A 21,967-nucleotide genomic window follows, 5' to 3' on the forward strand; every position below is an offset into this window, starting at 1 on the left:
AATTTTAATTCGTATGATAAAATAAGAATGAAGACTGGTGATTTATATCAGTCTGACTCTGGTTTGCTCGTGCACCGCATTTGTTGTAAACTATCTGGATGGGGTTGTGGGCCATGTGATCAAAGCACCATTCCGTCAGAGCGCGGGTTGCCTTCGCACGCCGAAAAACCCCTCATTCTAGGGTTCTTTTGCGCCAATGCACTGCGTCTCACTGCATGACTTTAATGTGCTTTGGGGTAAAATCCAGCATGAGCATCTGGCAAGCATTTAGACGCATTGAGAGCGAGTTGGTAGAGGTGAGTTTGCTGGTAGAAATGAATGCCGAATTCTTATTTTATTACTCGAATGAATTGTTTTCTTTTTGGTTCACATTGTTCACATTTGATTTATTTGGAATGTCACAATAATAGTCAATGTTGTATCCTTGATCGTTGTGTAATTATATCACGAGTGTAGGTGGCAACCATAGTTGATGGATTTATTTTAAACTGCATCCAGCTTAATTACCTGCCACAATTCTTATTTAATCAGATGTGGGAAACTGAGCCAGTTATGATCTGGAAGCCCTAAATGGTTATTTTCATATTGATTCTATAGCAATTAACATTGAGATTGTGTTGTAAACGAAATTTCATATACTGTATCTTTATCAGCCTGGGAGAAACGCATTCTATAAATGAATATTTCTATTTGAAATGAGAATAAATGCAGTTATGAAGTCTTAGGCTGGGTGTCATTAAAATTCAGCCATCATCACATCCCTGTTGCCATGACGCCTGCGAGCTGCCTCATCCTTAGTTGTGCATGATTTTTCTGTATGTTTTTTGCGCGTTTGCTCGTTTTTTTATGTGCTGATGCTTCGATGCATAATTTCTGCAGCGTTATTCTTAGTATAAACCTGAATTGCAGGGGCTTTAAACATCCCGTGACGTAATGAGGGACCAATGTCAACTCAAGTGTGGGTGCAGACAGAGAAATGAAATGTCTTTAAATGATTCTGCATGCAGCGCTTGTCTCATAGGTGGCTTGTTCTTGCTCATCAATCTGCAAATGCTATAATCTGTTTCTGTGTTAGTGTCATATGCTTTATTCTTTCTCAATACATTTGTGTGTGTGTGTGTGTGTGTGTGTGTGTGTGTGTGTGTGTGTGTGTGTGTGTTTCTCTTTGCATAGAAATCCTGGAATACTACCAAAGGCTGAAAACTGGTTTTGTATAATGAAGATAAACTGCAATAGGCCTTGATTTGATTTAGATCAAATTTGCATCCCTTTATTGAACAGAAATAGAATGAATTGGATTCCTCATGATGTGCATTAGTCACGGACTATAATGGCCTGATTTCAGACACACTCTTTCTTAAGACACATCTGCAGTTAAGCATTCTCAGGTTGTGCTGCACTTTTTTTTTTTTTGAATAAGCAAGCAAAATGGAGCACTCCTTCAAAGACGGAATTCGGACTAATAATGTCCAGGGACTATGAAGAGGTGAGTACTTCCAGAAAAATACGATTTTCATGCATTCCATGATAATTTTTTCTACTGCACTGAAAAGTATAATGTTCTTTAATACAGTTGTAGTTTATTTTAGACACTTAATGTCAAATACAATAGTCCATTGTTACATTTTCATACAAGTCACATTCCACCTGAAACTATTATACAACAACATTGTATATTATGCATGTTTAGGCTTATTGTATTAATTGAGAAATTACAAAGAAAGTTTGTACCTTTAAAAATGTATTTGTCCCACCACAGGGTTATTTAAAGGTAAAGTGTTCTTTCTGTGCCACTAGTATCACTAACGTGAATTGAAAAGAATTAATATAATTTTCAAAATGGCTGATCATTTTCAAATCGACCTATTAATGTCTTACATTTCTCTTTGCATGTTGAGTGAACTGCAAACACCTAAAGACCTATTTACAATGTTGACCAGATACAGCACTTCCCCTATTTTAACCTATATATAAGTGCAAAATATCAAGTGTAGCATCAGTTCTGGCAGGTCACGTTAGTGAAGCTCGCATCAGATGACTCTCAGCTGATCCACATCTACCTATAGGAATACGACGCCGCCTATCACCGTATACATATATAAGCTCCTTCAGTATTATCAGCAGCTATCGCGTTTCTCAGGAGCTAATTACCCTCCTCCTTCCCCAGCTCCTCCTCTCGTCCAGTCAGGATTTGGCATTCTGATTCCCCTCGAATCAGAATAAATTCTCGAATTATGTTGTGCTTTAAAATCTTGAATTAATGATATCTGCTATACATTCATGTTGGTTCTGTTCTGTTTACCCTAAGGGGGGTTATTGCTGCTCTCCCTGCTCTTATCCATGCTAGGCTGCACGGATGCACGGGGAGTTCTCGCCCAGAACAGAACCAGACCGCTAATCCTAACTGTATGCTAATTGTCAATCGTATTTGACGATAGTGGTCCTGACAGAAATATAAAACAATATATAACTCTGCAAAAGTCTTAGTCTTAGTCCCGTCCCCCCGCCATTTATTTCTCTTTTGCTGTGTGTCAGGAATTATCAGTTTACATTTCCAAACATGAATTAATTGTAATAATCCAGTGAGATTTTTTTTATGCACAAGGAGTCTGACAGCAGCCGGTATGATCTGATCTCATAATCATTGAGTCAGTGAAAAAACTGAGACAGACTAAATCCAGAAGAACTGCGACAACGTCTCCAAGAACGCTTGAAGAAAGCTGCCTTCAAAGCTACATTACTGTGAAAGGTTTTAGACACTTGTGTAAAAATGCTCTAAAGTGAGGATGCTTTCAAAAATAATATCATAAATAGATTTTATTGATTGAAATAGAATTAACTTCTATTAACTAAATCAAACCAATATTTGGTGTGACCACCCTTTGCATTTTTCATAGTTTTTCAAGTAGTTTTGCAGGAAGGTTTCTACAGGCGTCTTGGAGACGTTATTGCAGTTCTTCTGGATTTAGTCTGTCTCAGTTTTTCCTGTTTCTTCATGTAATTACAGACGGACTCAGTGATTATGAGATCAGGTCATACCGACTGTTATCAGACTCCTTGTGCATACAAAAATCTCACTGGATTATTACAATTAATGGCAAAAGGAACATTTGGAAATGTAAACTGATATTTTCTTCTGACACATTATAGCAAAAGATATAAGTAACTGGCTTAAAACTATTTTTGGGTGAAAATACTGATGTGCCGAAGTAAATGAAAATAATCTTGCCTTGCCTAACAACCCATCTATACAGAATTAATGCACATTTTTTTATGTAGTTTAGTATTAGCGACCATTAAAAATGACATTGCAGATTATACAAGTGTTTTAAATAATGTAAATATTAACTGCCTCTCCCTCTACACATGTAGCCTGGTCAGTCTGTAGGGATGTTGGCTGCGGTGGAACATGGTCCGGTCCTCTGCAGTGACTCCAACATCCTCTGCCTCTCATGGAAAGGGCGAGTTCCCAAGAGTGAGAAGGAGAAGCCGGTGTGCAGGAGACGCTACTATGAGGAGGGCTGGCTGGCCACTGGGAACGCCAGGGGTGTTGTGGGCGTCACGTTCACGTCTAGTCACTGTAGAAGGGACAGAAATACCCCACAAAGAATCAACTTCAATTTACGGGGTCATAACAGTGAGGTGGGAGTTCCCCTCTCCTTCAGATTTTTGTTTTTCCAACAACTGCTCTCTTTTGGTTTAAATATTTGAATTGCGAGCTTTAAAGGTGTAAAAAGTAATGTTTTACACTTTAAACCTAAGCAAATAAAGAAAAGAAAAACTTTCTTTTTTTAACATAAATCTATATTTCATTAATTGAAATAATGTTAATATATATATTATATATACTGTATATATAAAATCTGTTTTTACCCTTGACAACCACCTTAAAAGCCACATGATGAGTCAAAGTTCATCACAAGTAGCTTTTCCACAAGCTGAGGTAAATACTAATGTGTAGAAAGTGCACACAGTGTCATGCACACAAATACAAAACACTATCATGTGAACACTAAAATAATGCAATAAATATTAATTTAACAACATAAGATGTAAAAAAACTAAGAAGAAAACTTATAACAAGAAAAAATATCAATGTGTGCTGTCACGGATAATTCTGAGAATGTCAATTTATGTTTCTTTTTTTACTGTAAATTATAAGAAGTGTTTGGAAGTGTTCTTCCGAAGTTATTTTTCACTTCCAAAAACTGTACACTTTACAGTATTTTACTGAAAAGTCCCATTAGATGTATTGTAGCTTTTCACCGCAAAGAAACTACCGTTAACCAATTAATAGGTAGCTTTTTAGTCTTTTACCTTCAAAATTACGATAATTTACAGTGTATGTTTTAATAAATCTGTTTAAAATGATGTACACTCATATTAGATCCAGTAAAACCAGTGAAATCCAGTAAAAAATATTTTTTATTCTATGTAAACTGAGCTCACTTGACCATCCGAATACTACTTAATTTATCTCATTATCTCCTTACCTACCATGCACGTTTATTCAGAAATAATTATTTTCATAAATCAGAAAAGGCTAGTTTTGAATTTTCCATTTTATGCAAGAGTATCATGCACTCTTTCTCCTAGAATTTCATTCCCATGGTGCTGTTCTTGTACAGGTTGTCCTTGTTAGGTGGAATGAACCGTTTCAGAAGCTTGCAACGTGTGACATGGAGGGAGGGATATTTGTGTGGATCCAGTATGAAGGAAGATGGTCTGTAGAGCTGGTGAATGACAGAGGTGCTCAGGTATGTATATTTACTGCTTATTTTTCATCTGTGTGCAGAGTGCATATCATGTATTTTTTATGATACGTCAAGATTGATTAACTTACTAATATGTTTTGATTAAAAATGCATGATTATGCACACATAAAAAGGCCAACTAAGTAAGACGTAAGATGTAAATTAAGTATGGTATAATAATTAAATGAATTGCTATTATTTTCCTTTTTCCCATGCCATTTTCTCATGTCATTCATCATTGGGGTGCAGATGTCCATAATAACTCAGTGTTAGAAAAACAGAAAAATCGACAACAAAATCAAGTTATTTAGTAAATGCATAAATATATGTTGGGCCCTATTTTAATGATCTAAGCCAGGGGTGCCCAATCCTGCTCCTGCCGATCGACTGTCCTGCACGGTTCATCTCCAACCCTAATCAAACACACCTGTCTTTAATTTTCAAGTGATCCTGAAGACCTTAATTGGTGGCTTCAGGTGTGTTTGATTAGGGTTGGAGATGAACTGTGCAGGACAGTCGATCGGCAGGAGCAGGATTGGGCACCCCTGATCTAAGCGCATGGCACAAGTGCACTTACGGCGTGTCCGAAACTACTTTTGCTGGTTTAACAACAGGAAAAATGGTCTAAAAGGGTTGTCCCTATTCTCTTAATGAGTAATGGGTGTGTTTTGGGCGTAACATGCAATAAACCAGTCAGAGTCTCATCTCCCATTCCCTTTAAAAGCCAGTTGCGCTCGTGCCATTGTAGATTCGCTATTTACATGGCGGAAAAACGGAACGCTTCTCTAGGAAGGAAACGGATCTGCTCGTGCGCGAGGTTAACCATCTACGGGACAAAGTGTATGCGCGTTGTGGACCCGTCTATAGGTGCATATTACTAACGCGCTCTTTAAATAACAAAAAAAATATTGCGCCATTGACTTTAGACCAGGTTTCAGTTGGTCAATGGTGCAGTATTTTTCAGTTGCCTCAAAATAGCAACACGCCAACAGTGCGCCAGAACACACCTCGTTTTTAGACCATGGGCGCACAAATGGGCGCAAATGCATTTGCTATTTAAACAACGTGGTGCAGGACATGAAAAAGATAACTGCGTCAGGCTGAAACTAGCAAAAAACACTTGCGCTGCATTGCACCAGGTGTAAGATAGGGCCCATTATGTTTCAAAATGGATGATTATATTTTGTATCTTTTAATGAAACTCCTGCTAATTAAAAATTAAAATTATTTAGCAATAAGAAGAAAAAAAAACAGCTATTATTCTAACTGCTTAATGAACTAGTGGTTTGTTGTCTAGGTGAGTGACTTCACCTGGTCACATGATGGTACACAGGCCTTAATCGCCTACAGGGATGGTTTTGTCCTGGTGGGATCAGTCAGTGGTCAGAGACACTGGTCATCTGAGATCAATTTGGAGAGCCAGATCACCTGTGGAATCTGGACACCTGATGACCAGCAGGTAACTTTTTGGTTTGGCATCATCGGATTGAAGGAAACGGTCTGAAAGGCATTTGTTGTCAACACATGACTTGGACCGATTCCCTTGGACTGATGCCCGATTTCCCTAATTTGGTGTTTGCATTCATTTATTCTCCCTAGGTGCTTTTTGGAACAGCAGACGGGCAAGTCATAGTGATGGACTGCCACGGCCGTATGCTTGCCCATGTTCTGCTGCATGAGTCAGATGGCATAGTCAGCATGTCCTGGAACTGCCCGAACTTCCTGGTGGAGGACAGCACTGAGAGTGATACAGACTCTGATGACTCTACTCCAGCTCAAGGTACATTATACTCTTAAAAGGATAGTTCACCCAAAAATGAATATTCTGTCATCATTTACTCACCCTCATGTCGTTCCAACCCCCCTAAAACCTTCGTTCACCTTCGCAACACAAATTAAGATATTTTTGATGAAATCTGAGAGCTTTCTGATCCTTCTATAGACAGCAACGTCATTGCAACTTTCAAGGCCCAGAAAGGTAGTAAAGACATCGTTAAAATTGTCCATGTGACTACAGTGGTTCAAATGTAATGTTATGAAGCGACAATAACTATTTTTGTGCGCAAAAACAAAACAAAACAAAAATAACGACTTCATTCAACAATTTCTTCTCTTCTGTGTCAGATCTCTTACGCTATTCACATAAGAATGCCGCCTCACTATTGGCCGACGCTGGTCACGTGAGCACCACGACACATGCGTGTGACATTGACGCAGGAGCTAGCAAATAATGAGCCGGCGTTAGCTGCACTGTTTAGTCTACGTCAACAGCGTATGAGAATGACGTGGAAGAGAAGAGATTTGTTGAAAAAAGTCATTATTTGTTTGGGGGGGTGTTGCGCACAAAACATATTGTCGTCGCTTCATAACATTACATTTGAACCACTTAGTCACATGGACTATTTTAACGATGTCTTTACTACCTTTCTTGGCCTTGAAAGTTGCAATGATGTTGCTGTCTACAGAGGGATCAGAAATCTCTCAGATTTCATCAAAAATATCTTAATTTGTGTTCTGAAGATGAACAAAGGTACCTTTAAAGAAAGCTTCTTCCATGGTTCTAAGATGGTAAAGCTTATTCCATGGTATCAAAAACCATTTTTCACTGTATAGGGTTCTTGAGATTCTTGGAGATTACAAACTCTTTGAGATTACATTATAGGTTTTGAAGAAATGTGTATTGCATACATCATCCATTAATGGAAGAAAGTGAGGCCTTCCTGGGTTTTTCCAAGCACCAGTACATAGACTGTTTTTTAAATGGTCAAAAAAACAAAACAAAAAACTACTTCAAACCTTTTAAAGGTATAGAAAATTGTATAAATTTTTAAGGATGATTGCAGTAATGTGTATTTGACTTTTTTTTTTTTTTATGTTATTAACTGTAAAACTATGTTTCCTTTCAAGTGCAAAATCTCAAACCACTGCTCACGGTCAGCTTCATATCAGGAGACATTAGTCTAATGAACAACTATGATGACCTTTCACCTAACATCATACGCTCAGGACTGAAAGGTAAAACCCTGCTGTTCTTGCAATAAATTAATTGCTAAGTACGTGTTTTATTACTGCCACTGGATTATTATTAACAGAATATTAAAGATATTTTCAACATCTATGGCATGTTGTTGATTACCTAGACAATATTGTCTATTAACTTTTACAGTAAATTCACCTATAATGGAGGTTTAGCAGCAGGCTGGACATATATTACATGCTTGCAATAATAAAAATGCATAAATCGTCATTTTAAAGTACGGCTACTTCTCTTGGTTGAGGAACTTCTGTTTACTCCTTAAGTGTAATTCAGTAAAAAATAACCCAGCTATATAACATGTTGTAATCTGACTGGACAGAATTTTTTTTTTTTTTTTTAGATGTGGAGGTACAGTGGTGCTCTCAGGGAGACCTGCTGGCAGTGGCCGGGATGGAGAGACACGGTCTACCCGCTGACTCAGCCTGTGCCTCCTTAATGAGGAACGCCCTTGTCAAGTTTTACAATGTCCAAGGGGAACATATATACACTTTAGAGACTCCAGCCCAAGTGAGCTATGACCAGTCATCAGACCAATCATCATTTATCAATCTGAACTTATAATACACACAATATTTTTTAAAACTGTTTTTTAAAGAGGTCTCTTATGCTCACCAAGGCTGTATTTATGTGATCAAATATACAGTAAAAACAGTAATATTGTGAAATATTTCTATTTCTATTTTAATATTTAAAATGTAATTTATTCCCGTGATGGCAAAACTGAATTTTCAGCATCATTACTCCAGTCTTCAGTGTCACATGATTCTTCAGAAATCATTCTAATAATCAAATATTGTTGGTATTAAATTAGTAAAAAAAAAAAATCTTATTATTATCAATGTTGAAAACGTATTTTTTTCTGAAATAAAAATATTTTGTTATATTATAAATGTCTTTAATGTCAGTCTTGTTTACCCCAAACTTTTGAAGGTATTTCATCGAGGTTTTCACAAAAATATTTAGCAGCAAAACTGTTATATCAACATTGATATAAAACAAAATGTTTATTGAGCAGAATGATTTCTGAAGGATCATGTGACACTGACTAAAGTAATGAACTAGACTAAAGAATTGGTTATCAGCTGCTTTTGCTTCAAGTATATACAACACAATTTTTAATCTCATATTGATGTTTGCATAAATTATACATAAACTATGTATAATCTAAATATCTTTTGGTTTTAGAGGCCCATCACCACTATTTGCTGGGGTCACAGAGACTCGCGGCTGTTTCTGGCCTGTGGACCAGCCCTGTATGTAGTGCGTGTGGAGCACCGTGTGGCCAGCCTGCAGCTTCTCTGTCAGCAGGGCATTGCCAGCGCTCTTAAAGAGGAGAGAGATGTGGGAAAACTCAACATGCCTTCACTCCTCTGTTCCTACGTTACCACGGCATTCATTCCAACGATCAAGGTACCGAAGCAGCAAGTGAAGTATTCACAGTTTGATGTATGCTAATATATGGATTAATGCAAAATCTTTTTCATATCACAAGCCCCCAATCCCTGATCCGAACAACATTAGAGATTTTGTGAGCTATCCCACAGCAGGGAATGAACGGCTGCACTGCACTATGAAACGTTCAGAGGAGAACCCAGAGGCAGGAGGCCCCTGTTACACCCTCTATCTGGAACACCTGGGAGGCCTGGTGCCTATTCTCAAGGGCCGTCGCATTAGCAAACTGCGACCAGAGTTTGTCATTATGGACCCAAAAATGGATGGTAAAGCAGGTATTTATGCGCTATTGCCCATGACTCTTTAAAGTGCTCATATTATGCTTATTTACAAGTTTATAATTTTATTTCTGGGGTCTGCTGGAATACATTTTCATGATTTAAAGTAAAAAAAATACATTCTATCCGTCCTAAATAGCATTCGAAATTAGAATTAGTGTGTCCCAAATCATAGTATGTTGAAATAAGTATTCCAAAGATACCCAGGTGGTCTAAGTGCGGATCCGTGCTCACTATAATTGCTAATATTGCCTACAAACCATTGAGCGTTGGACTAGAATTAAATCAGAACTACAAACACAAATAAAAAGTGTTAAAAACTACAAACATGGCGGGTGTGCGAGTCCTGCGTTTAAGGTTTAAGTAGAGAGGTTTAGATAAAGAGTTTGAGTGATTAAATCCATATCTAACCTGATGAAAATATATTTATTCAATGTTATATCTACATAATGTTACATCTCCAACAGTATTGTGAATGTTTATAAAGATACATTTGATAATTTAGCAACTTTTAAATGCATCATTATGCAAACACACAAGGAGAGTTCTCCACATGAAAGACCAAAACTGGCAGATCAACGTGCTACTACATTTCTCTCCGAAACGGTAGGAAATTAAATATTAAATGGAATGTTGGAGGATTTTAACTGTGACAAGATGATTGACAGGGCAGTTTAAACGCTGACAGTATGCATATTACTAAACGGCAAAGCGATCCATTAAAGACACAGTTATGATGAAGTAGAATGTCCCAAAGTTTGTCTACTCTTCTGCTACACACAGAAGTATGTACTTTTTCTTCAAAAAAACATAAATCATTTTAAGAGCATAGTCGAAGTAGGCAAATTGGGACGCAGCATCTCTGTTTTAATGTCTGTCTCTTTAAAGCTCACCTTTCCAAAAAAGCACAGTCTCCTCTGATTGGTCAGCTGACCCATTCTGTTCTGATTGGTCATCCGCATAGAGTGTGTTGGAAATGTAACCCCCCTCACCATAATCAGGTTTCAGCTCCCGAGGCTTCATGAGCAGTTGTAAACAGTATCATATCTGTAGTTACTTTGGCGTCACTATTTGAAGTCCATGTTGTTGTTTTTTTTGCCCTCGTCACGAGAAAAAGAAAGTGGCTCCTGGTTATAGCGAAATCACTTACCCAGCTGTTCTTTGAGGGTAGGTCAAAGCAATCAGTAGGCGGGCATTATGCACATGTGTAACATGGTGACGTAGCTAAGTCACAAATCTAATAGCAGGACTACATACAAGGTGTATCAGGCAGGTTTTTTCTGTTGGAGAGATTAACTCCTTTGGCATATGGGTCAATGACGTGGCGTGTCAATTCTGGTGTCCAAAGCATATTCATAATATTAAAAATGTATACATTTTTAAATGCACTTCATAAGTGACTCAACTTCCCCCTATTTAATTACTCATGTGAGAGTTTATTATAAATAATTAATCTTTAAGGAACTATTGAGCTCAAAAGTCCTAAAATGTCATTCCGGGTAACTGTCCCGGCTTAAAATCTGAATACAAAAATACGACAAAAATGTTAAAAATATGAATAAAAGTATTTAAAATCTACTTGGGCATAATTGTATTGATGTTTTCAACGATACCTACAAATATAGTGGTAATACTAAGCTTATTTTAATTTTTATGACAGAAAGACTTTTGTCCCCAAATTGTGATTTCTCTAATGTCATTCCTGGATAACAGACATCAATGACCATTTTACACCATAATGCATTTTGGCATGTCATGTGACATAATATTGTATCAAAAAGAAGACCCTGAAGGAACACCAGAACATGTGCAAACGTCAGGAAGCGTCTCTTAAAATGTTGATATTTTGACCTTTTCAGTCACTGGTGCACTTTGTAGCAATATCATGTGTCCTTTTGGATAACACTGATAAACCATTTATAATGTTTTTATATTAAAAAACTATCTATTTGATCTAAAAGATTACCTTAAGCGATGATAGCTAAATTGTAGTTTTCCATAGGTGGTTAAGTTAGTGCCTGATTATAAAGAAAAATATTTGTTTTGTCATTCTTGGATAACAACATGTCATTCTTGGATAACAAAAAACCTCTGTTAGCCAGGACATGTCATCCGTTATCCAGAATGACATATGCATAAAAATCTAGTTTTTAATTAACATTTGTAAACTTTTAGGCATGGTTATTATAGTTATATTATTAAAATTAACATTATTTACATAATTGTATGTTTTTTGCCATATTTTTGCTGTCATTCAACTTGATTTCATATGATTCAATGAGTCACATGGGTCTTTATCATTGAATTAAATCATTGTAATGTTAATGGTCAGATTATGAATAATGTAATCAAATGTATTAATTATCAACATTTTATTAAAGCTTTAGTATAGCTTCTGGTGTTTTAAGGTCAATTCTGTCCTGCCAGATGCCTCTGTCTAATAAAGAGAGGCAGAGACGGTTCAGAGCCAGGATAAACGCAGATGCAGAAACTAGGGCTGAGTATCTTGGACAAAAGAGAGCAAGGTATTATAGTGATGACTCAGTGGAGTGATAATGTATCAGTAACAAGCAAACTTGAAATATTAATCGAAATAGGTTCACACTCCTATAAACATTCCTATAATCTAAACACGTAATACGCATGTGCAGGCCATCAGGTTCGCGTTTTTAAAGTTTGCGCAGAAAGAACTTTAGGGTTTTCTGTTAGAACGGTGTGTGTTAGCGGCCCTTAAGTTAATAACTAATGATCTTTGCGACGGAAGTGAATCAATCAAAACTAACTTTAGCTGGACAATAACTTTATTCTAGAGCTGCTGTAAAGCCTAAACAATCTCTGTTACTTTAATTTCCTATTATCTCTGTAAAGCTGCTTTGAAACAATCGAAATTGTTTAAAGCGCTATATAAATGAAGGTGACTTGACTTGACTTATTTGCAATTAGCCTAAGGGCCCTATCTTGCACCCAGCGCAATTGACTTTGTACACCGACACATGTATCATTCCTATTTTGCACATGCGCACAGCAGACTTTTCCCTCCACAGACGCACTTCTGTAAATTAGGGAATGAACTTGCGCTCCCGGGGGCGGTTCAGCGAAAAGAGGAGGCGTGTTCCGGCGTAAACGTTCCCTGGTGCTATTTTGCAGTTACAGAAAACAATTCCTCCACTGACCAGGAAAAACCTAGTCTAAAGTCAGTGGCACGTTATTCAGATGCTATTTAAGGGCGCATGCTTGGCCATAATGTAGCGTGAGCACAACGCGCATACACTTTGATTCTCTCATCTACACAGAAGCTGCAGTTCCCATTTTTGCAAACCATACATTATTACAAGGAAAAATATTCCACATGAGGGAAATCATTGTTGTGTCCATGAAGATGTGAAAAAATAGACATAAATCTAGCTAACACATTTACCCAAATTATTATACGCCTGTTTAACCGAAGCTAATTTGGGTGGGTTTCTCCATTCCCATACAATGTCTCTTTTACGGCCCTGACGAGAACGTCGGTCTCCTCGGCTGTGGCGTGCGTCTGGCAAATCCGCCGTTATAATAGCAATCCGCCATGGAACAAGCAGGCCTGCTCTTAAAGGGAATGTGAGATGATGCTCTGATTGGTTTATTTCACGTTACGCCCAAACCACACCTATGAATAATGAAGCTACTTCAGACCAACCCATTTTAGATTTGCGTCGGGATCCGCGAGATCCGCCCACAAAGTTACTTGCGTTTCGCGTTTGATACTTGCATTTCAGATCGTTAAAATAGGGCCCTAAATGTTTTAGCTGTATAATGTGTTGGACTATACCCTTGGCCATTGTTTATTAAGCATTATAATTTTACAGATTTACTATAAATTTTACAGATTTTTAAATCATTAAAAACTTGTCAGTGTCTCTTACTTTGTTTCAAGTTTGAGTGTTGGAAAGAAAAATGATACTGATGATGGTTTTTATGGTAATCCTGAAAAATATTGCAGAATGTCCTTCCGGCTAACAGTATGTCATTCCGGCTAATAATGACACGGGCAATTAATTTAACCCATATTTGTGTGTTAGATTACACAATTCAGTTTTTTGTTGAGTTAATGATAAAACAAGTCTTATTTACTTTATTGGAAAACATTTTTAAACATTTTCCAGTTTTTTTTTTTATTTGGTTCTGAATTTTGAGTTATCAGCAGCCAAAAATGAGCCCATGTCTATATGAAATCCCAAATTGATTATATTAATTGTGATTAAAATGTAGTTTTCCGAGCACTAATTGTTTGTTGAGCTCCAAATATAGAGATCAGTACATTTGTATATGCCAACAATGGTAGAAATGTAGTTAATTTAAAAATTCATTACGTTACCCAGGAATGACATTTTCATGGGGAAAAAGATTTGATTCACCAAAAAAATGGTTAATTACATTCTTGAAATGTGTAAATATCATTGCATTACATACACAACACTCTAATAAGTATAGAAAGTCCTACAATTTAAATTTTTTACCAGTTTTATTTTTCTTCACATTTTAAATCCTTATCCGTCATTCACCCATGTACAGTACTTAGTGCTATGTAACTTTTCAGATTGTTTACATGCACAAACAGCTATACAAATTAAAGGAAAGGTAAAATAAAAAGCCTAATAGGTGACCTTTAAACCCACATACTTGTTAAGCATAATGCTTAAATGCATTTTTTTTTTTTTTCTTGACAGCTGGTTTCACACATCTTTAATTTATTTTTGTCTTTCAGATGAGGTCTGTGTAAATGGCATGATCTCCTATATGACTGACAGCTGTAACTGCTCAGATTCAAGCGATATTGAGTTGAGCGATGAGTGGGTTGGACGAAAGTCGCCAAAACTTTCCAGAGGAAACAGGTCTCCTAAGCTTCCTAGGTACTCTAAACATATAAGGTACTGTTGAATATAAAATTCACACAATATTACAGGGTGCCTGAAACTTAACAGAAATGTTTGTTCCATCACAACCTTTACAAAACGCATTACAGCACATTTCTGTCAAATATTTACTAAACAAATCAACAACTTTTGACTTGATAATAAATAAAAGAAAACATTTAATTTAATTGTCTTTTTTTTTCACATTTGTTTTTATGTTTAGAATTAATATGGAATCAAGAAAGTCTCCCAAACTTGCCCAAACATCTCAAGAAATGTCTAGGTCTCCTAGATTACCAAAGAAGCCTCCAGTTCGATCTCCGAGTCTTTCTCGAAGGGAATTTTCAGTTGATGGCTTTAGTGAGGTACTTAACATCAAGTTCATTTTGGCAATTATTTTATATTAATCTACTTGCCTAGAATTAGCCAAGTTTCCATCCACTTTTTTGTTATCTAGAAAGAGAAAATGTGTTAAAAGTTTTTTTGCGAAATTTGCTGTCTCCAGCCTGTTATGTGATGAACCCCATGGGTTTGGAACTTTGGAAACAGGGCAGCATTTGTCCTGTAGCCTATGCAAAATTTTACGGTCCATAAAAAGGGTTGGCAGTACAATGTTCGGTCATATCTTTAACGTAAGCCTTGAACATGCAGTCAAGCCAGCAGCGGTTTGACATGGCGCATATTCAGATCATTCAAATTGGTTTCAGAGTTCAGCTAATTTTTTTCAGAGACAGATGCAGGTTTTATTTGTGTAGGCCTATATTTCACTTTTTTAAATGGTATATTTGCTTCAAGCTGCAGTCCGTAACTTTTTTGGGTTAAAAATTATCCAAAATAAATTTGAGCAAGTACATAACCAGCCATTGTTCAAAACTCTCTGCTTACCTTAGCTCGATTCAAAACGGTAAGCTTGTAATAATGTTTTTAATTCCAGTGGTACTGGTGGATTTCCGCGGGAAATTCAAGCATGTCTTTGCGTCATTACGTCACATCTGTACACATAAAGAAGGGGTCTCGGCTAGTAGACTATATTGTGTGTGAGGATGTTGGAGGTGGAGATTTATAGCCTTTTCTCACAGCACTTGATATAATTAAACTTATCAATTTGATGGCGGATCCAGAAAGGTTCAAATGACAATCACCAGTGACAACTGGAGATTCACCCGTTGTAAAATGCAAAAGACTTCGGACTTTGGAGAGGCTACAGAAAAAAAAAGAGACTGCAACCGAACAGAGATGGCGACAAAGAGGAAAAACTACGGACTGCAGCTTAAACTGATGTCTTAATAATTCAAAAATTTCTTTAGAGCTTTTTGGATTCAACCCACTTTATTTTCTTAATTTATTTGAGATAAAATTATATTACATATTAATAAATTGTATTTATAAAATTGTTTTATTAAATTATCGATTTATTTCCATCAGCTATATTGTTAAACGTTTTGATGCGCTAAACCTTTTTTCACAAACAAAACCTTTGGATGGAAACCTAGCTATTGATAGGAAAAGTGTTTGTATTTCTTGCCTGTGTCTACTGGACACTGCTTTGCATTTGCAACATATTCTGCACCATGACCTCAGTAGACAGCTTATTTTCTTTAATTTCCTGCTTTGCTGAAAAGAAATTACAATAAACCGACTTTGACCTTGAATATTTTCTATAACTATCACTCAATTTGCTTTGTAGCATAATTACTTAGCTCAGGTCACCTCTAACATCTGGGGAACAAAGTTTAAGATTGTGGGCCTAGCTTCCTTTTTGCCAGCTAACTTAGGAGCAGGTATGTCAGGTTTTGTATACAAATCAACACTTTCACATAATTATTTTAAAGAATAATAAATGTTTTTTAAATATGTTTTGACTAATGATGCATAATGTCACAGTTATTTATAAAACTAGTTTGCTGCACCTGCAACCTCGTCAGATGACCATCTATTTGCCTGAGGTGCGTAAAATTTCCTTGGACTTCATGAGTCTCCCAGTCTTCAATCCCAATGTGTTCAGTGAAGATGAAGATGATTTACCTGGTAAGAATCAGTGGAACGTTCTGTACATTTTGTCTCTGTATAGCTTGACTAAGACAAGAAGTAAATAAAATGTAGAAATTTATCGCAAGATGTTCTTGCTTATTTCTAGTGATGGGACCTTCTGGAGTGTCAGCCGACAATCCTCCTTGCACAGTTAATATTCCCATTGCTCCAATTCATAGCCCTGCGCAAGCCATGTCACCTACACAGAGTATAGGCCTTGTCCAATCTCTCCTAGCCAATCAGAATATTCAGCTTGATGTCCTCACCAATCCCACAGCTACTGCAGCAGCGGCAGCTGCAGCCGCAGCAGCAACAGCAGCAGCAGCTAATGCAACTGTGTCAGAGCACAGTCAGGACACTGTGACCGCACAGTACACTGTGCCGACCAGGTACTCTAACCCTGGACAGGTGATATTCAGCGGACTGGAAATGAGTAATATCCTGAGTGGAACTCTTCCTCCTCCTCCAAATCATCTGCCACAACAACCCCACCAACAACGTCAGCAACAACAGCAACAACAAGACCATCAACAATCAAAGCATCAACAGCAATTACAACCACAGCAGCATCATATGAAATTGCAACATCAGTCACAACAGCTGCATCAACAGTCGCTGCAGCAGCAACACATGCAGAATCAGCAGCAATTGCAAACACAGCAGCATCAACAACAACTTCAACAGCAGCATCAGCAACAGCTGCAACAGCAGCATCAGCAACATCTGCAACAGCAGCATCAACAACAGCATCAACAACAGCTGCAACAACAGCTGCAACAGCAGCATCAACAACTACAACAGCAGCATCAACAGCAGTTGCAACAACATCAGCAGCAATTGCATCAGCAGCAAATACAACAACAGCAACTGCAACAGCAGCAGCAACAAATTCAGCAGCAAGTGCAGCAGCATCAACAACAAATTCATCAACAGCATCAACAACAAATTCATCAACAGCATCAACAACAATTCCAACAGCAGCAGCACCAGTTGCAGCTGCAGCATGAGCAAATGCAGCAGCAGCAACAACAGATGCAACAACAGCAGCAGCAAATTCGACAGCAAATTCTGGAGATGAGGCAGCAGCAGCAACAGCTTCAACAGCAACATCAACAAATACAGCTGCAGCATCAACAAATGCAAAGACAGCATCAGCAAATGCAACAGCAACTGAAAATGCAAATGACCATCCAGCCTCCACCTTCAGGGTATGCTACTCTGTCCCTCCATCAGTTACAGCTGATGCCGCCAATTCCTCATCCAGACCATCCACCAGATAGAGCAGAACAAGTGCTTCCTCTGAAGGTTCCCTCACGACCACAGTCATTCATTGAAACTGACACTCTTGAGATCCAGATGCGCAAGGTAAACCCTCCACCACCTTACCCAGGTACAGTGGTATCTGCTGCAGTTGCCACACCCACTACAGCGCCTCCAGGTCTTCTTGTTAGCAATGAGAATGGCACTACACTGACAACAGACCCATGTTTAACTAAGGACGAATTCTCTCTTCATCCGATTGGGCTTCAGTATCCAACTCCATTAGGCTATGAAAGAATCACCACGTTTGACAGCAGCGGAAATGTTGAAGAGGTGTGTCGCCCAAGGAGGCGCCTGTTAAGGAACCAAAATTCCTATGGGATTCAAGGAATGGGCAGCTCTGCCACATTGAAAGTTACTTCGTCTGAGAACAAGAAAGTCCAGTTGCCGTACAGCTCAGCAACTCTGAGTCGCCTCTCCGTGCCTAGATATTCTATACCAAGCGGAGACCCGCCACCATATCCAGACACATCCAACCAGATGAACACAATCAGAAGTCCTACACAGAGGATTGACAGCAGTTTGGTTCATACCACTTTGCGTCGAGATCGAAGGGAACTGACCCTAAAGGTTTCTCAAATGGTGGACACAGTGAGGACTCTACCAACAAAATCCAAAATGAACGGTTCCCTTACCCTCTCCTATCAGCCAAGGATACCCACGGCTTTGTATACGTGCACTCAGTGTAGCAGTAATAGCAGCAGCACTAGTGTAAGTGTCACCGGTGGTGGCACCAACAGCAGTGGAATTGCTGGAGGAACTGTGGTGAGGCAAGACTTCCCACCTGGCAAAGGGACCCAACACAGCACTATAATTGTTCACTCCAAAAGTTCATCGCCATTAGCCTCCCAGTCCTCCTATAACCTCTTGAGTCCCATTGACCACAGTAGAGACAGAACTGTCTATGTGAACTCTGCCTTTACGGAAGACGAGACACTAAGTCAGCATTGCCATCTTGAAAAATCAGTACGTCATTTAACACTAGGGGATGTCAATTTAACAGTCAAACGACCTCCGCCTTACCAATGGGACTCTCCTGCAGCAGAACAACTCTGGATACCTCAAGAGCAAAATTTATTGCCTGGACCTCCAGGACCACCTCATAAGCCACCACCATTTATACTTAGCCAACCACAGCACTTAGACATGACCCGGCTACCTTTTGTCCTTTCAACAAAGCCTTCCCCCAGTCCCAATTCTATGACCCTCCCTTCAGCCTATCAGTTATCCCTTTCACCCTTCCCAACAATGGTAGGGCATGGTGGACCTCAACTACAGACTTTGCAGAGTCCTGCACAACCATGTGGCCCCAATGACATGGTTACATCTACCACTTTCAGCCAACCAGACCCAACATTAGTCCTACCCCCAGGTTATCCCGCTAATTTGACCAATCTAGGTTGTTGCACTCTGCCACCCATGTACCCAGGGACTAGCTCCTGCAACAACCTTCAGCTGCATCCAATGAGCTTGCATCCTTGGAGCACATATAGCACTTGCCCTCCCATGCCAGACCATTCCGCCACACTGCCCAGTAAGACCCATCAGGCCCTGGAGAAGCCTGTTCTCTCTCCGCCTCCACCACCTCCACCTCCCCCACCACCTCCTCCTCCACCTCCTCTCCCTCCCCCTCCGCCACCCGTTGAACACCTGAACCATCAGAGCACCTCCGAGGTGGTCGCAGAATCTGGGGATAGCTTTCAAGATCAGTCCTCGCTCAATGAGAGTCCACAAGGAGCAGAGAGGTTCAGCAAAAAGGGCCGTAAGAGGCTTGACAGTAGGGCAGAAGAGGCCAATATGTCCGGAGTCTCTGAAGGGAAATCCAAAAAAGAAAGTCGCACTCTCTCTGACTTCAATTCCCTGATCTCCAGCCCAAGACTTGGCAGCAGGGAAAAGAAGAAGCCTAAAGGACAGAAAGAGCCATTGAACAAGGCCAAGAAACTGAGTAGGACCTCAAATGAGTTCCAGGACAGCTCAGAGAGTGAGCCTGAGCTCTTCATTAGTGGTGACGAGTTGATGAACCAAAGCCAGAGCAGCAAGAAAGGATGGAAGAGCAAACGCAATCAGCGTATGGCAAATGAACTTGAGGAAATCAAGTGCCGCAAGGCTAACGAGAGAGAGGATCGTAGTCTTGGCAGCCAAGGCTTTGTTTATGTCATGGCCAACAAGCAGCCATTGTGGAACGAAGCCACCCAGGTTTACCAGCTTGACTTTGGAGGACGGGTGACACAGGAGTCAGCCAAAAACTTTCAGATTGAGCTTGATGGACGCCAGGTAAGCAATTTTATTTATTTATTTATGGATGGGAAACCAGTTTTAAAACAGTATTTTTGCTATTCTGTTTCGTGACACTTGGGGTAAAGAAATTACACACTTCACCTGTGTGTAAGTGTGCTCCATACATGCTCCATACAAACAAGCTCCTTACATAATACCTTTTGAGTAACAAACATCTACCCTGCATTTAACCCGTAATTGTTCTTTTACACTGTTACAGGTAATGCAGTTTGGCAGAATTGATGGCAATGCATACATCCTGGATTTTCAGTATCCATTCTCAGCGGTACAGGCATTTGCTGTGGCCTTGGCCAATGTCACTCAGAGACTTAAATAGAAAACCTCTCCAGCAATCTTGTCCATGAGAACAGATGGACTAAAAAAGAGATTATTGTTGACTGCAGATTGTGAGAAATGTTACATTCTCTGCTGCCATGATGTCTGTGCAGTGCCGGTTAGTAGCCGAGAGATCTGGTCACTCTCAGGCAGAACGTACATGAGATGTACACAGGTGGTCTGACAATAGATTTAGTGCTTTAAGGTACCTTTTTGTTATCAGAGGTACAAGCTGATTTAAGATTCCACCTGACTCCAAAGGTGGTACACATCGGAAAAAAATGTTAAGTATTCATGTATTGATGGAATATTATTTAATTCATTAATTCAATTTGATTGATTTCTTTCCATGTATTTCATTAGTATATAATGGTGTGATTTAAATGTAAAGGTTATTTACTAAAATCTAAGATGGATGTTAGATTATGGGCTTTCTTTCTTTTATCCCTGATGTCCCCACCTCCTTTTGTTTATTCTTGAGATTTATTTGTGACAAATTGATTTCCTATGTATACTCCTTGTAAAGTGATCGATTTTAACTATTGTTTACCACAAACTCAGTGTCAAGTAACTCAAGTAAAAACTGTTTGAATATTCATCCCATGACTCACTTCCATGAAGTGAAAACAGAGAATATATTCCAGTTATAATCATATTTTCCAAGTTGTGCCATAACGAATGCATTTTTATGGTTTAAAAATATCAATTTAACTTTAACTCTTCACAAAATGTCTTAGTTATATTGCATTATTTGCACACTGTGTGTTTGCAGTAATCTCAGTAATGTCCTTTTTGAACAAATCTTTGCTTTTAAATGTTAACAGTAACAGAAATCAAAGTTTGAACATTTTTTTAATTAGTTTCAAATATATTATATTATACTGTCATTATCATGTAAGTGACATGACAGAAAAGTGCTGTAGTTAGATATACTTAAAAAAATTACTTATATTGTTCATGACACTTTAGCACGAACTATATAGTATGCATTAATTTAGCCAAAAATGTCTTATATCAAAATATAAATCAAATTTAACACACTGTATATTATGCAATGAATGGAATCTAAATTAAATTGAAAGTTGAAATGTAGTTTTTGCATTCCTAAGTTAAATAGTCAAACCCTATTGCTTAGTTTGGTGAATGTGAAGGGACATCTTTTTATTGTATTTAGTATAATTGGTTTAATATTTATTTTTCTGTATTAATATTAATATTCTGCATCATATTTAATATTTCTTACAGCAAATCAGCTAATTGATTTTTTTCTGTTGTTGCTTAGTTTCTGATGTTTTCCAGTAATTTCATCAGTTTTAATCACATTTTTGTTGTAAGCCAAACAGTGGTTCAGAGTGGGGTAGTGTTGATATGGTTGACGTTTTAAGCACTTCTTGATTATTCTTGATGTTGTATGCTTTGATGATTTGCAGTTGCAGTTATTTCTGGCCACTTTGTACTGGGAGATTCAGGCTCAGTTTAAATAGTGTGGAATGTGAGGCTTTAACTGTGCTTTATTGCTAAATTATTCTAATGTACATTTACAAAATGTAATTCAAGGATGTCTTGAAAAAGCATTAGAATGTGTGT

At 38.3% G+C, this 21,967-nt stretch overlaps 1 protein-coding gene across 2 annotated transcripts; it reads left to right on the forward strand.

Moving 5' to 3' along the window:
* Window positions 1–1,381: 1,381 nt before the first annotated feature.
* Window positions 1,382–20,977, forward strand: tulp4b (TUB like protein 4b). Of its 2 annotated transcripts, none has more exons than XM_084394078.1 (15): window positions 1,382–1,486; window positions 3,373–3,642; window positions 4,629–4,757; window positions 6,052–6,213; window positions 6,354–6,534; window positions 7,662–7,769; window positions 8,132–8,298; window positions 8,977–9,201; window positions 9,284–9,518; window positions 14,269–14,431; window positions 14,640–14,781; window positions 16,104–16,197; window positions 16,301–16,444; window positions 16,554–20,041; window positions 20,265–20,977. In XM_084394078.1, the coding sequence occupies exons 1-15, from the start codon at window positions 1,466–1,468 to the stop codon at window positions 20,379–20,381; spliced, it is 5,646 nt and encodes a 1,881-aa protein (XP_084250204.1). In that variant the 5' UTR covers window positions 1,382–1,465; the 3' UTR covers window positions 20,382–20,977. The 2 variants fall into 2 exon arrangements, with proteins under 2 accessions (XP_084250204.1, XP_084250203.1); XM_084394077.1 differs by having other exon boundaries at window positions 1,388–1,486; window positions 14,269–14,413.
* Window positions 20,978–21,967: the final 990 nt, after the last annotated feature.

This window comes from Rutilus rutilus (genome assembly GCF_951802725.1).
Source record: "Rutilus rutilus genome assembly, chromosome: 21".
NCBI lineage: Eukaryota > Metazoa > Chordata > Actinopteri > Cypriniformes > Leuciscidae > Rutilus > Rutilus rutilus.